The 20,508-nt window shown below is 44.8% G+C and overlaps 1 protein-coding gene across 3 annotated transcripts in view; it reads left to right on the plus strand.

Annotated features, from left to right (window-relative positions):
- Positions 1–13,582, plus strand: part of ZBTB43 (zinc finger and BTB domain containing 43) — a 32,928-nt gene extending 19,346 nt beyond the window's left edge. For all 3 annotated transcript variants that reach the window (XM_002820220.5, XM_054520637.2, XM_054520636.2), the window contains one exon: positions 7,875–13,582. In XM_002820220.5, the coding sequence (XP_002820266.1) occupies positions 7,898–9,301 (1,404 nt within the window). In that variant the 5' untranslated portion in view covers positions 7,875–7,897 and the 3' untranslated portion in view covers positions 9,302–13,582. The remainder of the gene's footprint in view (positions 1–7,874) is intronic.
- The last annotated feature ends 6,926 nt before the right edge of the window (positions 13,583–20,508 follow it).

Here is a 20,508-nt window from a genome sequence, read left to right on the forward strand (position 1 = left end):
ATATGGTTTCTGCTTATGGTTTCTGATGAAAAATTAGCTGTTAATTTTAGTGAGGATCTCTTTTACGTGACTAGGAGCTTCTCTCTTGCAGCTTTCAAGATTCTCTATGGCTTTGGCTCTTTCTACAATTTGACTATAATGTGTGTTTATCCTGCCTAGAGTTTGTTGAGCTTCTTGAATGTGTAGATTCAAATCTTTTATCAGTTTTTAGAAGTGTTTGACCATTATATATTTCTTCAAATTGTTTTTCAGCCCTTTTCTGTGCCTCTACTTCTGGAACTCCCATGATATGTATGATGGTGTCCCACAGGCACCTCAGGTTGTATTTATTTTTCTTTTGTTGTTGTTGTTGTTTTTGAGACAGGGTCTCACTCTGTCACCTAGGCTGGAGTATAGTGACGTGAACATGGCTCACTGCAGCCTCAACCTCCTGTACTCAAGCGATCCTCCCACCTCAGCCTCTTGTATAGCTGGGACTATAGATGCATGCCACCATGCCTGGCTATTGTATTTTGGGTAGAGACAGGTTCTCACTATGTTGCCCAGGCTGGTCTCGAACTCCTGGGCTCAAGCGATCCTCCCACCTCAGCCTCCCAGAGTGCTGGGATTACAGGCATGAGCGACTGTGCCCAGCCCATTTTTCTTCATTCTTCTTTCTTTCTGCTCCTCAACTGGATTTTATTTACCTTATCTTTGAGTTTGTTGATTTTTTTTTCCTTCTGCCTGCTCAAGCATGCCATTGAACTCCCTCTTATGAACAAGTAATTTCAGCTTGTATTAGTTTGCCAGGGCTACGGTAACAAAATACTACAGGCTGGGTGGCTTAAACAATGGAAATGTATTTTCTCACAGTTCTGGAAGTGGGCAGTCTGTGATCAAGATGTTAGCAGGTTTGGGTTCTTCTGTGGCCTTCTTCCTCAGCTTGCAGACGGCCTCCTTCTCATTGGGCCCATACAGAGTCTTTTCTTTGTGCTTGTGCATACCTAGTGTCTCTGTGTGTGTCCAAATCTCACCTTATAGGGACGCCCATCATACTGTGTTAGGGCACATCTAAATGGCCTCATTTAGGTTAATCACCTCCTAAAGGTTCTACTTGTAAATATAGCCAGACTCTGTGGTACAGGGCATTACAGCTTCAGTGTGTGAACTGAGGGGCAGCAGGGGAAATGCATTTCAGCCCGTAATGCATCGTTGCACTTTTCAGCTCCAGCTTTTTCCATTTGGTTTCTTTTTATAATTTTTTTTTTTTTGAGATGGAGCATCACTCTGTCGCCCAGGCTGAAGTGCAGTGGTGCCATCTCAGCTCACTGCAACCTCCCGCTTCCTGGGCTCAAGCGATTCTCATGCCTCAGCCTCCTGGGTAGCTGGGACTACAGGCTCGTGCCACCATGCCCGGCCAATTTTTTTTTTTTTTTTTGAGACGAAGTTTCGCTCTTGTTGCCCAGGCTGGAGTGCAGTGGAGCAATCTTGGCTCACTGCAACCTCCACCTCCCAGGTTCAAGCAATTCTCTTGCCTCAGTCTCCCAAGTAGCTGGTATTACAGGCGCCCACCACCACGCCCAGCTTATTTTTGTATTTTTAGTAGAGATGGGGTTTCACCATGTTGAAGACTGTTTTGGAACTCCTGACCTCAGGTGATCCACCCATCTCGGCCTCCCAAAGTTCTGGGATTACAGGCATGAGCCACCATGCCCGGCCCATGCGCAGCCAAGTTTTATATTTTCTGTAGAGATGGAGTTTCACTATGTTGGCCAGGCTGGTCTCGAACTCCTGACCTCAAGTGATCCGCCCACCTTGACCTTCCAAAGTGCTGAGATTACAGGCGTGAGCCACCACTCCTGGCCCCCCCTGCCTTTTTGTTTTTTGTTTTTTGTTTTTTTTTAGACGGAATCTCACTTCGTTTCCCAGGCTGGAGTGCGGTGGCACGTTCTCAGCTCACTGCAAGCTCCACCTCCTGGGTTCACGCCATTCTCCCACCTCAGCCTCCCCAGTAGCTGGGACTACAGGCGCCCGCCACCATGCCTGGCTAATTTTTTGTATTTTTTAGTAGAGACAGGGTTTCACCGTGTTAGCCAGGAGGGTCTCGATCTCCTGACCTCGTGATCCTCACACCTCGGCTTACCAAAGTGCTGGGATTACAGGCGTGAGCCACCGCGCCCAGCCTCCTGGCCCCTTTTTATAGTTTCTGTCTCCTTATTGACATCGTTCTCCTGATTTTCTTTATTCATCATTTTCTTTTGTTCTTTGAGCATATTTAAAACAGTGGATTTAACCTCTGAGACTTGTGATTCTAGTGTTCGTGTTTCCGCAGGGACAGTTTCTAATTCTTTTTCCTGTGAATGTACTGTATATTCCTTTTTCTTTGTATGCTTTTACTTTCTTGTTGAGAACTGGACATTTGGAGTATGATATTGTGGTAACTCTGGAAATCAGATTCTCCGCCTCCTCAGGGATTGCTTTTGTGACTTGGTGAGGTTAGTTTTCTGTTTGCACAATGACTTTTCCTGTTTTGTAAAGTCTGTATTCCTTGTTGCATGTAGTTGCTCAAGTTTTTTTTTCTCTTATACATGCAGCCAGCCTGTGACCAGGTAGATTTCCTTAAATGTCTGGATCTGTGTGTGTGCGTGTATAGATGTAGGTGTAGGTGTTTTAAATCTTGTGGTAGGTGCCACCAGGGAAACCACTGCAGCCTGAGGGGGCCAAAACAAAGCTGAGCGGGTTTGCCAGACTGGCCAAAATGCACAACCACACATTTTTGGAGGACAAGGTCCTTCCTCCACCCCCCTCCTCTTGTATGAGCCAGCTGCGGTGGGAACACAGGCCACCTTCCTGCAGGCTGTGTGTGGCAGGGCTGCGGAATGGGGATTTATGCACACTGATCTCTTCTGAGCTTCAGCAGCCTCCCTTCATCCAGCACTCTCTTAGTTGCTGTGAGTGTCTGATCTGCTTCCAGAGTCCTGAAATCATGATTTTGATCATTTTTTCAGCTTCCTGACTGTATTGGTGGAGGAACCAACCCATGGAGCTTCTGACTCCACCATTTTCCATAACCTCCCTTGTGGCATTTATTTTTTTAGAACTGATTTTAAATGTATTATTCTCAGTCATTTAGAATTCCACCACACAGGCTGGGCGAGGTGGCTCACACCTGTAATTCCAGCACTTTGGGAGGCTGAGGTAGGCAGATTACCTGAGGTCGGGAGTTGGAGATCAGCCTGACCAACATGGAGAAACCCCGTCTCTACTAAAAAAAAAAAAAACCACAAAATTAGCCGGGAGTGGTGGCGCATGCCTGTAATCCCAGCTACTTGGGAGGCTGAGTCAGGAGAATCGCTTGAACCTGGGAGGCGGATCGTGCCATTGCACTCCAGCCTGGGCAACAAGAGCAAAACTCCGTCTCAAAACAAACAAAAAAAAAGAATTCCGCAACAGATACTTGAACTTTATGAAGAAACATAGGTTATTTGACAAACAGTGTTAGAAAAATAGGCTAGCCATTTTGGAGGAAAAAGGGCTGGGTCCCAACCTTACTCTTCATGCCAAAATAAACTCCCATGTATTAAAGGTTTTATTTATTTATTTATTTATTTTATTTATTTTGAGACGGAGTCTCGCTCTGTCGCCCAGGCTAGAGCCCAGGCTAGAGTGCAGTGGCGTGATCTCGGCTCACTGTAAGCTCTGCCTCCCAGGTTCTGGCCATTCTCCTGCCTCAGCCTCCTGAGTAGCTGGGACTACAGGCATCCGCCACCGCGCCCGGCTATTTTTTTGTAGTTTTAGTAGAGACAGGGTTTCACCGTGTTAGCCAGGATGGTCTCTATCTCCTGACCTCACGATCCGCCTGCCTGGGCCTCCCAAAGTGCTGGGATTACAGGTGTAAGCCACTATGCCCGGCCTTCATTTTTATTTTCAAAAATAATTTTGGGCCAGATGCAATGGCTTACACCTGTAATCCCAGCACTTTGGGAGGCCGAGGCGGGAGGATTGCTTGAGCCCAGGAGTTTCAGACCAGCCTGGGCAACACAGTGAGACCCCACCTCTAAAAAAAAAAAAATTAATAATATAATTTTGGAGGTGTGAATGCCCTCCTATATCTGACACAAACCCTGGAGCAAAGAGTAAAAGCAGAGTACTTATTTTATGTAAATTTCATCTTAGCAAAAAAATCTATAGAATCAGCTAACTGAAAAAAAAAAATCGCAACATAGGATAAAGTTAACTTCCTGAATTTACAAAAAGCCCCACAGATCAATAAGATTAATTGCCCAATTTATTTGAAGCAAGGATGTGACTGATTTATAAGAACAAACCACAAATGACCAGTAAACTAAGTACAGAGTGCCAGCCGCATTCATAATTAAGGAAATGCAAATCAGAACAGGAATGAATCATGTTACTTAGGAGATAGACAGACTTTATTTTTCTTGTTAAATGATATCCAGTCTTGGTAAGAGTGTGCTAAGTAGACACCGTCATTGATTGTTGGTGAGGGTGTGACTTGGTGCAGGCTTTCTGGCAAGTAGTTTGGTAATATATATCAGAAAAATTTTTTAAAACATTAGCCAGGCATGTTGGCATGCCTATAGTCCCAGCTACTTGAGAGGCTGAGGCAGAAGGATTGCTTGATGACCCAAGAGTTCAAGGCTGTGTCAAATGCACAGCCCTTTAACCCAGCAATTCCACCGGTGGAAATTAAGCTATAAATATTTCCAAAGGTATGCAAGATAGTTATGCAAAAATATCTATTATAGCATTGCTTGTGATTTTAAAACCCCTGCCAACTGAAATTCTGTAAGAGGAGAACTGCTTAAATTACGATACATCCATATAATGGAAAGCTATGTGGCCATTAAACAGAATGAGTTAGCTCTTTTTGTGCTAATGTGGGAAGATCTCCAAGATATATTAAGTGACAAAAGCTAAGTGTAGAATAAAATGTAGGTAATGAACGCAGTTGAGTAGGGATTTTTAAAGGATGTATATGATTTATTCTGATATATGCACAGAGAAGTTTCTAGAAATATAAACAGGAATTTAATGGTGATTTCCTTTGGGGGAGACTAGGAATAAATGATGGAGAGATTTTTTTTTTACACCTTTCTATAAATTTTTTTTACATGTGCATGTGTTATCCCACACCCCCTTTTTCAAATAGCTAAAAGCAAAATTCTACAGTGGTGAGATCTAGCAGAGAATCTGTTCACCCAGATGTAGTTTCCAGAATTTACATACTTTTAGTCTACTCATTTATATAGTCAACTTTTCTTTTTGAAATTACGAATACCTAAATCATTTATTTCATGATCTATTTTTGTTTTAAATTACTATGAAATATTTTAAGATGTATAAAACGATAAATTAATACTTCACTCTAAAAACACAGTCTTTTAAAATTATTAGTGCCTGATCTGCCATTTTTGGCATCTTAGAGGAGGCCGAGTGATGTGATAAGAAAAATCACATGACTTTAGAGTCATCCAGACCTGGATTCACATCTCAACTTAATAAAAACTAGCTTTTAACCTTGGGAAAGTTACTTAAAATAGCTGAACTTCAGACGATCAAGCCCTACATTTGCAGAGTAATTATAAAGATTAAGTGAAAAAAAGGTATCAGTCCCTAACATATCATAATTACTCAAGAAACCTTCACTTCTTCTCTTGTCATCTCTCCCTATCCCTCGAAGATGACTTTCAGCCTTTGGGTTATCTGGCTCTTTTATATCATACTTAGAAAACTTGGGGCTGGGCACGGTGGCTCACGCCTGTCATTCCAGCACTTTGGGAGGCCAGGCGGGCAGATCGCTTGAGTTCAGGAATTCGAGACCAGCCTGGACAACGTGGCAAAACCCTGTCTCTGCAAAAAATACAAAAATTAGCTGGATGTGGTGGTGCATGCCTGAAGTCCCAGCTACTCAGGAGGCTGAGATGGGAGGATCACCTGAGCCTGGGAGTTTGAGACTGCAGTGAGCTGTGATCACACCACTGTACTCCAGCCTGGGTGACAAGAGTGAGACTCTGTCTCAAAAAAACAAAAGAACACTTGGTAATTTAGCAATGTTTGGATATAGTATCAGAGCAAGGTGACATATAGCAGTGATAAATCGTTTGGGTGGGTTTTTTTTTTTTGCTTTAATTACAGAATTTGGGGGAATTACAGAGTATGGGCAGGATCTCTAGCACAGCTCATCTTGTGTGCCATTGTTAGGAATTGTTTCTAATGCTTGACTTACCCTACAGAATATATTTACAGTAGCAACACAGGCAATGCCTTATTCTTCGTTGTAACTGTCTTCTGATCGACTCTGTTCAGTAGCAGGGACTTACTATCCTCTTTGGTCTATAACTCTTTAGACAGTTTGGAGATCACCAGATAAGAAGCATACCTCACCTTGCAGTTTCATTCAGTTTCATATCCTCAGAAGCTCTTAAAGGGCTAAAATTCTGGCAGCAGCTGGAGAAATCTGCATTGCTCAGGGCCTGAGTGACTGTGCCCCTTTAGTGCTGAAAGACCAAAGGTGCAGTTGTCCTGTCCTCACTGCTCAAGCCCCTAGGCCCCTCACTCCCTGACTGTACTCTAGTCTAATGGTCTCCTTTCAGTTCCTTGCAATTGCCAAATGCATTCCTGCCTCAGAGCCTTTGCATATGCTTTTCCTTGTTCCCACCATTCTGTTCTCCCACCCTCACCACAACCTGTCAAATATCAGTTAAATCTGAAGCTTAAAAGTTCTATCATTTTGAGCTGGGCATAGTGGTGCATACCCATAGACCCAGCTACACAAGAGGCTGAGGTGAGAGGATCACCTGAGCCCAGGAGTTCGAGACTACAGTAGCTATGATGGTGCCACTACACTCCAGCCTGGGTAAAAGAGTGAGACCTCATCTCTTTAAAAAAAAATTCTGCCAGGAGCGGTGGTTCATGCCTATAATCCCAACACTTTAGGAGGCTGAGGCAGTTGGATCACTTGAAGCCAGGAATTCAAGACAAACCTGGGCAAAAAGTGAGACCCCTGTCTCTACAAAAAAAAAAAAAAAATTAATTTTTTAAAAAAACTAGCTGGGCAGCTGGCGCGGTGGCTCACACCTGTAATCCCAGCACTTTGGGCGGCTGAGGTGGGCAGATCATGAGGTCAGGAGTTCGAGACCAGCCTGGCCAACATAGTGAAACCCCATCTCTACTAAAAATACAAAAAAAAAAAAAAAAGTTAACCAGGTGTAGTGGCGGGCACCTGTAATCCCAGCTTACTTGGGAGGCTGAGGCAGGAGAATCACTCGAACCGGAAGATGGAGGTGGCAGTGAGCCGAGATCACGCCATTGCACTCCAGGCTGGGCAACAAGAGCAAAACTTTATCTCAAAAAAAAAAAAACTAGCTGGTCATGGTGGCATGTACATATAGTCCCAGCTACTCAGGAGGCTGAGGCAGGATGATAACTTGATTACCCGAGAGTTTAAGACTGCAGTGAACTATGATTGTGCCACTGCACTCCAGCCTGGGCAACAGAGCAAGACCCCATCTCATTTTTTAAAAATTATATTATTTGAATGGGTATCTTGTTTGTTTTAACTGTAAATATTTACAGTACTTGGTTTTACTTAGGAGATTTGTATAGCTTACAAATCTTGTCACTATGGATTCAGTTCTTTTACCCACAGACACAGAGCCAAAATCAGGAGTTCCACAAGGAGCGGTGGTGAGTCGTGCCTTTGGCAAACTCGCACCTGCAAGCTTTGCTCTAGGGATTGACTCCCCCACCCAGTGGGGCCCATAGACTAGAGGACTTTGTGGAACTTTGGAACTTGTCTTAACGATGGAGGAGGGGATAAAATAAGTTTATCTTTGGGCTGGAATTTGTATTAATTTTTCTTTCTCTTGTAGCACCGAACAAGATTTGTGATGAAATGGAGCCTGGAACAAACTCTTTTCGGGTAGAATTTCCTGATTTTTCCAGCACCATTCTACAGAAACTGAACCAGCAGCGCCAGCAAGGACAATTATGTGATGTCTCCATTGTTGTCCAAGGCCACATTTTCCGGGCACACAAAGCCGTTCTTGCTGCCAGTTCACCCTACTTTTGTGACCAGGTACTCCTGAAAAACAGCAGGAGAATTGTTTTGCCTGATGTGATGAACCCAAGAGTGTTTGAGAACATTCTCCTATCTAGTTATACAGGACGTCTAGTAATGCCCGCCCCAGAAATTGTTAGTTACTTGACAGCGGCAAGCTTCCTCCAGATGTGGCATGTGGTAGACAAATGCACTGAAGTTTTAGAGGGAAACCCTACAGTCCTTTGTCAGAAGCTAAATCATGGCAGTGACCACCAGTCACCAAGCAGCAGTAGTTATAATGGCCTGGTAGAGAGCTTTGAGCTGGGCTCCGGGGGTCATACTGATTTTCCCAAAGCCCAAGAACTGAGGGATGGTGAAAATGAAGAGGAGAGCACCAAAGACGAGCTGTCATCCCAGCTCACCGAGCACGAATACCTGCCCAGCAACTCATCCACAGAGCATGACCGCCTGAGCACGGAAATGGCAAGCCAGGACGGGGAGGAGGGCGCCAGCGACAGCGCGGAGTTCCACTACACCCGGCCCATGTACAGCAAGCCCAGCATCATGGCTCACAAACGCTGGATCCACGTGAAGCCCGAGCGCTTAGAACAGGCTTGCGAGGGCATGGATGTGCACGCGACCTACGACGAGCACCAGGTCACAGAGTCCATCAACACCGTGCAGACAGAGCACACGGTCCAGCCTTCGGGAGTGGAGGAGGACTTCCACATCGGGGAGAAGAAAGTGGAAGCTGAGTTTGATGAACAGGCTGATGAAAGCAATTATGATGAGCAGGTGGATTTCTATGGCTCTTCCATGGAAGAGTTTTCCGGAGAGAGGTCAGATGGGAATCTAATTGGGCACAGACAGGAGGCTGCCCTCGCAGCAGGCTACAGTGAGAATATTGAAATGGTAACAGGGATTAAAGAAGAAGCTTCCCACTTAGGATTCTCAGCCACCGACAAGCTGTATCCTTGTCAGTGTGGGAAAAGTTTCACTCACAAGAGTCAGAGAGATCGGCACATGAGCATGCACCTCGGTCTTCGGCCTTACGGCTGTGGTGTCTGCGGTAAGAAATTCAAAATGAAGCACCATCTTGTGGGCCACATGAAAATTCACACGGGCATAAAGCCGTATGAGTGTAATATCTGTGCAAAGAGGTTTATGTGGAGGGACAGTTTCCACCGGCATGTGACTTCTTGTACCAAGTCCTACGAAGCTGCAAAGGCTGAGCAGAATACAACTGAGGCTAACTAAAAATAGGATCTGGCCCTTGAGTGGCATGCACAAAAATAAACTATGGTAATTAATGCAAATCTGGGCACAGATGATGCGTGCTACTTGCTATTATGAGAGAAGCTTAAAAAAAAAAGGAAGATATTTCTGAAAGACCAGCTCTAAGTAGGCCAATTAAAAAAATCTAATTCCTCAAATGTGTGTGTTTCAGTCCTGGCCTGGAATGGGTAATGGGGTGAGTTAACCCACCGCCCAGCTGGCAAGGGAAACCTTCTGACCGGTTGTGATTGAAACAGGTGGACAGAGACACCTGCACTTGGAACTGGACTCCACTCTCCAGTTCCGTTTCGGGTGGCAGCAGCTTTGGATCACTCATTTTTACAAGGTCATGCTGAAATTTTATTTTGCTCTTGCTATAGATACTTAGGTAATGTGGATTTGTTTTGGTAGCTATTTCACTGAAGGAAGTGTTACTTATATAAAAGCTACAAATAATGTGATTCCTAGGATGAGAAATTGGTTAACAGAGCTCTGTTGTCTGGTTTTATTCTTTCTAAAGGATATTTTAACTAAAACTATGGAGATGCTAAGAGAGTGACTTTCTAAATATGAAACAGATAACTTACGGTACAAGGCTGACATAGTGCCCTTGTCAGTTTCTGTAAGATGCTACTACTGTCACAAGGTGTTTCAGACTCTTGATAGGGCAGCGTTTTGTATTTTAGTTCTTACATTGAGTTTGGACAATTGTATCTAATTGTAATTCTCTAGGGTGCCAGAGATTGGCATTTCTCATTGGTTTGCTTTCCCAAATCCTGTTTGGTTAATTGTAGCCTCTATGCAGTGGGGTCTGCTCTGTGGCTGGTAGACACCAAGCTGCTGTGACTGACCACGGTACCACGGGCCGCCGCAGCCCCTGCTCTGTCTTAGATTATGGTGCTTTACAAAGAGGGTGGTCCATGACCACACTTAGTGAGAAGGAGCCACAAGTTGTGGCTGAGAGTTCCCTGTGAACTTGAGTAGTTCATAGAGTGCTAAGGTGACACTCCACCAACCAAAGTGAGAGGGCAGATAGGCAGGATTCTATGAGTGGTTATACTTAAGGGGGAAAAAACTGCCCAAGAAGAATCTTGAAAATACACTCTTTCAAGGTGGGGGAGATACTCTTTAGAGGGTACACTGAGCTAATACTGCCAGTTCTTTATGAGCGCTGGAATGTGTTTGTAAAAGGAGTCCTAAGTTTAGCAAGGTAGTCTACAGAATCATGCTCCCACATTATAGATAAAGCTGCTTAAACTTACAAGTCCACAAAGCTACGCCGACCAGAAAAAAAATTAAAAAAAACAAGAAAAGCAACTATTCTGAGACCTTTTCTGCCCATCAGTTAGATGATTTAGGTTAAAAAGAAAGGCATATTACACATGCTTTTAAGCTGTGTAATATACCTGAGGTTATCACCAGGGTAGGACAGGGTGCTACTACTATGTCATCTTTTCCACAATCGTACTGGGTTATTTACTTCTAAATAGAAACTTTTTTTCCTTAAAATAGAAATAATTTTTCTTGGATTTGGGGTGAAATTTTATTTGAATAGTTTGGCTTTGCTGTAATGTAATAGACATTGCTGGCAATGGCCTCTGATCTCAAGCTCCTAACACCAGGGTGTTTACTTGTTGAACATTTTCTGGAAAGAGGAAAGAAAATACTTATTTACCAGTTAACTCTTGTAAGCAAGATTACAAACAGGGATTTATTCACAACACTGTATCATTCTCGATATATAAAAAGCACTTTGTATTTAAAACTTTATTATAAATATATATATATTGTTTTTTTTTAAACCTAGAAACTAGATATTACCTCTTGGTTGTTTGCCACATTAATAGCTTCTCTTAGTATTGAAACGTTACTGGTTAGCAGTCTTTTCTCTGTGTACCTGACACGCGTATACAGAGGGGACTGTACAGTCAAGCCTATTGTCTCCTTTTCTTTCACTCATGGTAGAGGCCAGTGGGTTTTAGGTATGATCCTAGCCATTATATTTGAGGAGAAATTGTTCTATTACTCCTACTAATTTCAGTACTAAGGTGGTGATGCCATTTTGTTCTGCCAAAAACTGATCACCCTCTCCCATGGTATTAGCAGAGCATTTTCTGCCTGTTTGGAAGGTTCGATGTCCCGTTTCTCATTGAAGACTATTTACATGATCATTAGGACATTGCGGGAGAAGAGTCTGAGAGGTAAAAATACAGATATTCTGGGAGAGTCGTGGTCCTTCAGTTCTGCTGAAATCAGCATAGTGCCCTTGTCATGAGGAAGAGTTTCTGTTCAGCCAAGAGTGGTGGCACGCTTGGGTGGTAGTTTTGGAAGCAGTCAGTTGTGCTAGGACTTATTTAATATGTTGTGAAGAGAAGAGTGTCTTCTTGAAAGCCTTATGTGTCCATCAGCTACTAAATGTAGAACTTAAGTAAGTTGCTCACATCTGTTCTTTTAAGTTTTTTGTGGTATTTGAGGTTTTGGCAAAAATTGGGATTTTTTTTTATCAGGCAGCCAGAGCCTGTGAGGTGGTAGGGTGTCTGAAATGCTGGCCGTGTTCAGAGAGGCAGGAGAAGGGGATTGCTTTCATTTGAATATTAAAAGTGAATTTTTTGTAAACTCTGGTTTTTACCTTTTTTTCATCCCCACCTTGGGTTGAAGGAATAGTCTCTTCTCTTCACCTCAATATAGCTTTAGAAAATCTTTATCCTTCCTAATGAGTTTGGATAGTTGTGGGTAACATTGTTCAAACAATCTTTCAGGGATCACATCAATGGCCTACAACCAAGCTATTTGTCCCCTACTTTGAGTCTTAACTGTGGTTTTTCTTCAGTCCCCGTGGGAAAGGGCTTCAAGGCACCATCAGTGGTATTTAATATTCATACTTGGGGCCAGGCACGGTGGCTCACGCCTGTAATCCCAGCACTTTGGGAGGCCAAGATGGGTGGATCATCTGAGGTCCTGTTCATGACCAGCATGACCAACATAGTGAAACCCCATTTCTACTAAAAATACAAAAATTAGCTGGGCGTGGTGGTACACACCTGTAATCCCAGCTACTCAGGAGGCGGAGGCAGGAGAATCACTTGAACCTGGGAGGCGGAGGTTGCAGTGAGCCACGATTGCACCACCACACTCCAGCCTGCGCGACAGAGCGAGACTGTCTCAAAAAAAAAAAATTAATACTTATACCACGCTTTTACCTTTAGATACACACATTACAGTAATCCACGTGGTGAAGTGCATGTCACCGTTAACTAAGGAAGGACTGCGGTAACTTACCCTGCAGGACTGTGGGTTGCCTGCAGGCGCTCCAGGGCCCCAGCCTGTTGATTCCGACTTCTAGGTCTCATCTTCCTCTGGTCCCTTTTGGCCACTACTTTAAAAGCTTGCCCAAAAGGATCCCCTCCATTCTAGTGGGCATTTGCTGAACTAACCCGCCCCTAAGGCTGGCTTCTGACCACCAGGGAAAGCTGCTTAGCCTCCGGGGCTCCCTCCTTGAGAGGCTCACACACCCCCAAGCTGCTGTGGAAGTGAATTTGAGACGGAGCAGAAGCTGCAAAGCTGTGCTTTCCCTGGGGAAGGGGATGTGTTGCAGCCTCCTGGGTGGGCGTGGAGAGGGCGCCATCACAACGAGTCCAGGTTTTTGCTTTTGGAAGGTCTCTGATAATTTAGGGATGCTGGAAACCAGCACCGTGTTATCCCCAGTCCCTTCCGTGCCACCAGTTTTGTGATTTAGGTTGCTTTAGTGGGTGACTAACTTTTGTTCGTGAAACCAGGGTTTGTTTGGGGTTTTTTTCTTTGCTACTTACATATTTAAAGGTACAAGTTTCTTATTTCAAATCTCTACTGATAGTGCCCTATGGGGAAATGCTGGAACACATTTTGCAAATGTGACTTTTTTTTTTTCAATTTTTGCTTGAAGCCTGTGTTATGTTAGTTGCTGCTGCCTTCTTTCCTTTTATGAGGTTCCCAATGTTTCGTCCAGAAAAGTACTTTATTTATGCAAGTCAGGTGACTCTTAGGCCACAAAACCATTTGATGATAAACAGATTATCATTAGGTGCATATCTTATTGATATTTTGTGAAATGTTATGCCTATGTTGCAAAAGTTGAATAGTTTTGTCTTTATATATTGCTGTCTTCAGTGTACAGCATGATTTTACTTAATTGAATGTTAATGTTTAATATTTTCTTCTTATAGAAGAGATCATGCTCTTTTGTATGACATGTTTTAATAAATGTTATCTGTCAACTTTGTAAAAGTTTTGTTTTTCACTATGAGTAGATGACCACATCTTGTTTGACTCTGGGTTTTGTCACCTGAGAATACAGTTATATGGTGGTGTTTTCGTAAGTAAATGCCAAATAATCTGATCCAATGGGCAGTGAGTGACTGCCAGGCAGGCATTTATAGTAATATTTTAGACCCCCACTGGCCCCATCGGGTACTTGGGGTGTGCTAGAGGCTCTCTGTGTGCCCCTCTGGGTCCCCTTCCTGCTATGCACTTCTCTCCAGGAAGCTGGCCACTGTGGACCTGTCCTGGCTTCCGGTCAGAATCCAGAGACACTCTGGATGGAGCCTGGCAGAAGAGAAAACAGAGAAGTCAGGGAATTCATTCCCCTGGCTCCCTCCCGCCAGCTGTGGGTTGGCGGTGGCTGGGCTCCTCTGCCAAGGCCCACAAGTCCTGTCAGGCAACTTCTGGGGTTTAGTAGCCACACCCTCCCCTTGTCCCCTCAAGCCAGTCTCAGTCCTGACTCCCTGCTTTTGCCAGGCCTTGGGTACATCACTGTCCTCATTGGAGTCTCTTAAGCCTGCCCACACCCTTTGTAAATAGTCCCTTTATGAAACTCTTCTTGGTCACTCCATCTGAGTGTACCATCTGTCTCCTGCCAGGGCCCTGGCTGATAGCTTAGGTGTCCTCATTTTACCAGTGAGCCAACTGTGATTCAGAAAAGGTAAGTAAGGTACCAAAGGTCGTCCAGCACCCAGAGCGGAGCTGGGCTTCTCTGCATGGTCCACGGCTGGCACGCTGGGCGGTGGGTTTCTCCACTGCCCTCTCATGCCTCCACACACTTTAGTGGTCGTTGGGTCTTTGCTTCGTGTCACTTTGCCCTCTCCTAGCCCTACAACCATGCCCTCGAGAAGCAACAGCGGTGCTCCTTCAAAGGCTGCAAGCGCCGGGTATTTCCTAACAACAGCTCATTACCAGAGACACTGCTTGTTTTAGACCAAACTCAACCACCTTCCCACACAAACCTTCTGTTACCACTGTTTGTTGTGAGGTTCTTCCCCCTCCCCATTGCTGATTTTGAAGCCAACTACAGATTGCCTCAGCTAGCTTAACCATTCTCTGTATGGGGAAGAAGTCATCCAGAAAAAACACTTCTAGCCTTTATTTGAGGCAGGGCTTGTCCATCCTGACCAAGGACAAGTAGCTCAGCCCCTGCAGCATGGTGACCTCTCTGACCCCCACTTTCAGCCCTGCAGAGGACCCCACTGAGGCCCTGGTTAACCAGCCCTGCACACCTGGGAAGCAGGTGTCCCCACTGCACGTGCCTTTCCTCGGGGTGGAGGCCGGTGGGGTTGAAGGAGAGCAGCGCTGCGGTTCTTGTGAGGAGAAAGAAGATGGAGTGGTTCCTTTGTGTTTGGGAACAGAAGGGGGTGGGATGTGAGGGGTGTCACCCACATGGAGCATTTAACACCTGTGCGGTTATTTTGATTCCATCACACTCAGCTCAGGGACTGCTACTTCTCACCAAACCACCGAAGCATTCCTTGAGACAGTCCCCATCCCTGGGCATCTTGGAGGGTGCAGGGCTCTAGAATTTGCCCAGTCAGTGGACCAGTTAGCAGGTCATTGGAAATGAGGTAAGCTTGAACTTGCTGTAACAGTCTGTTATTCCGTAAATGATGTAAAATATGTTCTTTCTCAGTGCAGATAAGTGAAGGATAAGAACGCTGTACCCTTGGTTCCAACTCTTAGGTTCTTTTTAAGAAAATGTTCTACGTTTAAAGTTCAGTGAGTGAAGATGGGTGCGAATAACATTTTTTTCCTTTAACAAGGAAACAGAAAGTGAAGTAGTGGTGGGGAGAGGAGTCTTGGGGACTTTTTCTGAACTGGTTTGACTTGTTTGAATCAAAACCAAACAATTTGCTGGGTGCACTGGCTCACGCTTGTAATCCCAGCACTTTGGGAGGCTGAGGTGGGCAGATCACCTGAGGTCAGGAGTTCGAGACCAGCCTGGCCAACATGGTGAAACCCCGTCTCTACTAAAAATACAAAATTAGCCGAGTGTGGTGGCACATGCCTGTAATCCCAGCTACTCAGGAGGCTGAGGCAGGAGAATTGCTTCACCCAGGAGGTAGGGGTTGCAGTGAGCTGAGATTGCACCACTGCACTCCAGCCTGGGCGACAGATACTCTGTCTCAAAAGAAAAAAAAATTTTTGATTTTAAAATATTGTACCACTTTTAATTTCTTCCAAATAAGCCAAAGTTTAGCATTGCAAGTAGCTTGATGGAATTACAGGAAGAGTCACCATTGTCCTTTGAGGGACTTTGTGGGCTCTATAAAAAAAGATAATTCATAAGCAAGATTGTAGGTAAATACATATTATTTTTTAAAAATGGCTTTTTAGTTAGACTACAGTGATTATGAGATCTATTTTTTCCCCTCATTCCAAAATAAGAAACCAATACAAAAGCCATTAAATGTATTTATAACTTAATAAGATACTATATTACCCCCCAGAGTATTCCGGTCTGCTTAGTGCAACAGCTAACCTTTGTCAACGGAAGCTAAAGGCTTGCCTGTAGAACTGCCACCGTCTTGTTAATTTGGGGTTAGCAATGCTGTGATAAAATCTCACTTATTAGGATTCTCGGGAAAGATCCTCAACTGCACAGCGCTCCACTCAGGATAGAGGGATGCCAATGCTGTAAATGCTGCTAGAATTCCTTCAGGATCTGGCTTAGCTAGAAATTCTAGGCTTTAACATGACAGCGAAGTGACCTTCAGCCAAACTAGAAAGGACTCATTTTTGCTTCACATAGAGCATGTCATATTGTGTGAAATCTCTTTTGTCATTCATAATATGAAGAATATAAGCGAATTTTTCTTGGAGAGAAATTTTTTTTTACTGCAGTTCTATATATTTATTGGACTCTGAACACCCACTCAACTCACTAAACGCCATGCCGACTTTAATAGATATAAGAAAAATTGGGATTATGGAGTAAAAATAACAGCTCTAAGTGAAGATCCACTACATGCTTAACATGTGTTAAGAACGTAACTTGGATTAACTCATTTATAACAACCATGAAGGAGAATTTCCTTCCAGGCCTCATGTAGTGGAAAAGGGTTACAGCCTCCTATTCTGTTGGTGAGATGTTTTTCTTCTTCAGGGAAACCCCTCTGTAAGGCCTTCCTCCTGGGCCAGCAGGGATGTCTATGTCTGGAGTGAGATGCAGACAGTTGTCCCTCTCAGGGCACCAAGGCCAGCTTCTGATGCTGGGAGCAAGGACCTAAGTAGGCCAGGCTGTCCTACTGATACCTGTAGGTGGCAGGTGACTCGCTGGATCCCCCTCAGGCTCTTGCACTGGGCTCTCTGAGGAGAAATAGAGACTCCACCCCCAGACTGTGGTCTAGGCCTGGCACCAGCAGCTAACCCTACTTGAACCCTCAGGTTTAGGAAATACATGTAGAAATTAACCCCAGGAATACAAAGTCCAGTGGTTTTCAAACTAGTGGAAAAGCTTCATCAAGGCCTACTCCAAGGAATGGGCGGGTAAAAGGATCATTGACCCCTCCCCATCCGCTCCCGACCAGAGCAGTTTTAAAAAAGTTCACGTGCCACAGTGACCAAAGGGCTCACTCCTTGCTAGCATTTACATTTCCCCGGGGCCCACTGTGTTCTGCAGCGTTCTAAACGCTTTCCATGGATTAAGACTTCACCCGACACCAACCCTGCCAGGTAGGTGCCATTGCCGTCCCTATCTAACAGGAGAACACTAACTTTCACAGATGTAAGAAACCCAGGCAGCCGGTGCCCTGGGCCCCACTGAGCTAGCTACACGTGCCCTGTTGCTATCTTGTGACTGCCGGCCCAAGGGCCCAGAACGTCAGAGGAAACCCCACTCTGCCTGCTGGTGCCCTAGAGAGGGGTTCTAAAGGCCAAGGGCTTATCTGGGCCCCTGACCATTGCCCTAGTGTTTATCTCCAAGAGACTGTGGGTCTCAACACCAGCAGAACCTGCTTATCTCCACGTTGTTGGGCCCCAAGCTGGCCTGCCCTATTCCCATTTGCTCTGGGACAGCCACTCCCTCACAGCAGCCTCCACTCCACACGTAGTCTTCTGCCCTTAACTGCTCCAAGGCCTCCTCCTAAGCAGATCTGATGCCATCATCTCCCATGTGAGGTCTGCCTGACAGGATCTCAGCTCCTCAGTTTGACCTCCAAGGCCCTTCCAGATCTGACACCAGCCCCCTTGTTGGTTCTGTTCTCTGCTCCCCACTTGGGACCTGGCTATTCTCCTAAGGCTTCTCTTGGCTCTTTCATGATGATTCTGCCTTGAATATTCCCTCCTCCTCTTTTCTATTCACTCCCCTCTGACTTTTCCCCTCCTGGGTGAGCTCCTTTCTATTGTTCTAGGCTCTGCAAAAATCATTGCCAAGACACCTTCCCTGAGCATCCCACCCAGCTGCTTAGCACTCAGTAATCCCATTTCAATTTTTTTTTTTTTTGAGATGGAGAGTCTCCCTCTGTCCCCCAGGCTGGAGTGCAGTGGCATGATCTTGACTCACTGCTACCTCCACCACCTGCATTCCAGCGATTCTGCTACCTCAGCCTCCCGAGTAGCTGGGACTACAGACGCCTCCCACTACGCCTGGTTAATTTTTGTATTTTTAGTGGAGACAGGGTCTCACCATGTTGGCCAGGCTGGTCTTAGAAGTCCTGACCTCAAGTGATCCACCCACCTCGGCCTCCCAAAGTGCTGGGATTACAGGGGTGAACCAGCACTCCTGGCCCCATTTCATTTTGAACTTGGCTCTGCTGTGGCACTTGTCACTTGGTAATTTTGTATATACCATCCATCTTCACTCCCCTCCCCGCCACACACACCCACATGTCCCCTGCTAGACAGCAGGCTCCTCCGAAACAGGAACTATGACTTCATTGTCTGTCCGTTCCTGGCACAGTCCTGTTCCACACTCAATCAATACTGCTGATTTTTTTTTTTTTTTTAATGAATGCAGATTCACTGTTGAGTCTTATCTACCAGTTACAGCCATGAACTTTTTGCTTCCAAGATCTTAGGAAGTACAGGCACACGACAATGTTACGAAGTGCCCTCTTCCAACTGAATGTCACCTAAGTGTTGCCAAAATTGCCTGTTACCTGAGAATTCTGAGATAAGTATGGGTCTTCTTTTCTAAACCAAATGAAAGATTTTGTATCTCAGCAGACACTTAGCTGAAATACTGGACACTGGTTTATGTAAGTCAGGCAGAAGAAGGCAGTGGGATTGATCAGAAAAGGGTTTCTGGTAGAGTCAGCGTGTGTCAAGAGAATGACAGTTGGCAACTAGCTTTGGAGGTAGAACAAATGGAATTTACACATTCTCTATTACATATACCAGAACTATAGTTATAAAAAGTGACTAATTTTGTTGTTAATTTCTGCTGGGAAGCTCGTTCTAGAAGGGCATATTTTCAGTGAGGTTTTGGCACAATCTAAAGCAGATGGTTACATGTTATTTGGTGCTTCATCTAATACTGAAATTTGTGGCAATTGATTAAGGACCGAAAGTTGCTTTTGGACAACTTTCAAATTGTGATTTCACCAGTCTGAGCTTTAAGTAACAGTAGCACGTTGTAGTCAGGAAACACAGAATATGGGCTAGATAACTTAGGAGGTTATACGTAAGAAAAAACTGTTTCGTGTGAATCAGCTCTGAAGGGTATGGCGTGAGCCTGTTCAGACCACCCAAAGTTAGAAAGGGCAGGAGTGAAGTCTGTGACTCACACAGGGAGCTCTGCCAAGGAGGTGCCATGCAGTTCTGCTGGCAGGGGCTTCAGAAGCATCTTAGGACAACTGTTTCCAATCTTTTCAAGTACTGTAGAAGGATGGATATTTATTTATTTATTTATGAATGAAACAGAGTCTTACTCTGTCGCCCAGGCTGGAGTGCAGTGGCATGATCTCGGCTCACTGTAACCTCTGCCTCCTGGGTTCAAGCAATTCTCGTGCCTCAGCCTCCCGAGTAGCTGGGATTACAGGTGTGCACCACCATGACTGGCTTTTGTGTGTGTGTGTGTGTGTGTGTGTGTGTGTGTGTGTGTGTGTGTGTGTGTTTTTAGTAGAGACAGAGTTTCACCATGTTGCCCAGGCTGGTCTCGAACTCCTTGAGCTCAGGCAATCCACCCGCCTCAGCCTCCCAAAGTGCTGGGATTACAGGCTTGAGCCACCGTGCCCGGCCTGTTTTGGACATTAGAAAATTTTGCAGAGCATCCCCTCCACCACATAATAGTTGGTCAAGAAAAATTCAAAATCACAAAACTATTATGAATTTGGTAATGCTTAATGCATTTACCTTTATTCTTCAAAAAAATGTACAATTGATGCCTGTAATCCCAGCACTTTGGGAGGCTGAGGCGGACAGATCACCTGAGGTCCGGAGTTCAAGACCAGCCTGACCAACATGGAGAAACTCTGTCTCTACTAAAAATACAAAAAATTAGCTGGGCATGGTGGCACACGCCTGTAATCCCAGCTACTCAGGAGGCTGAGGCAGGAGAATCGCTTGAACCCAGGAGGCGGAGACTGTGGTGAGCTGAGATCACGCCATTGCACTCCAGCCTGGGCAATGAGAGTGAAACTCCATCTCAAAAAAAAAAAAAAAAAAAAATTGATAAGTAGTAGTGCAAATATATGGGAGACCTCAAAAGTAGCTTTATATCCTTCCAGAGTCTGTTCTTTGGCTTAGTCATTCACTCCTTTATTTACCAAAGATTTATTGACCATCAGTTTTGACTCTGGGCTGGGTCTACAATGGTGATTACCTGTCTTCAGGGGTTGTGAAAATCACTCCAGTACACAAAGTAGATAGGTCCTTTGCTGTCTGTGTCTCATAATTGGCTAAACCTTATGAATCCAGACCTATAAATAAAATTTAACGATCAACTT

This window comes from Pongo abelii, chromosome 13, assembly GCF_028885655.2.
Source record: "Pongo abelii isolate AG06213 chromosome 13, NHGRI_mPonAbe1-v2.0_pri, whole genome shotgun sequence".
NCBI lineage: Eukaryota > Metazoa > Chordata > Mammalia > Primates > Hominidae > Pongo > Pongo abelii.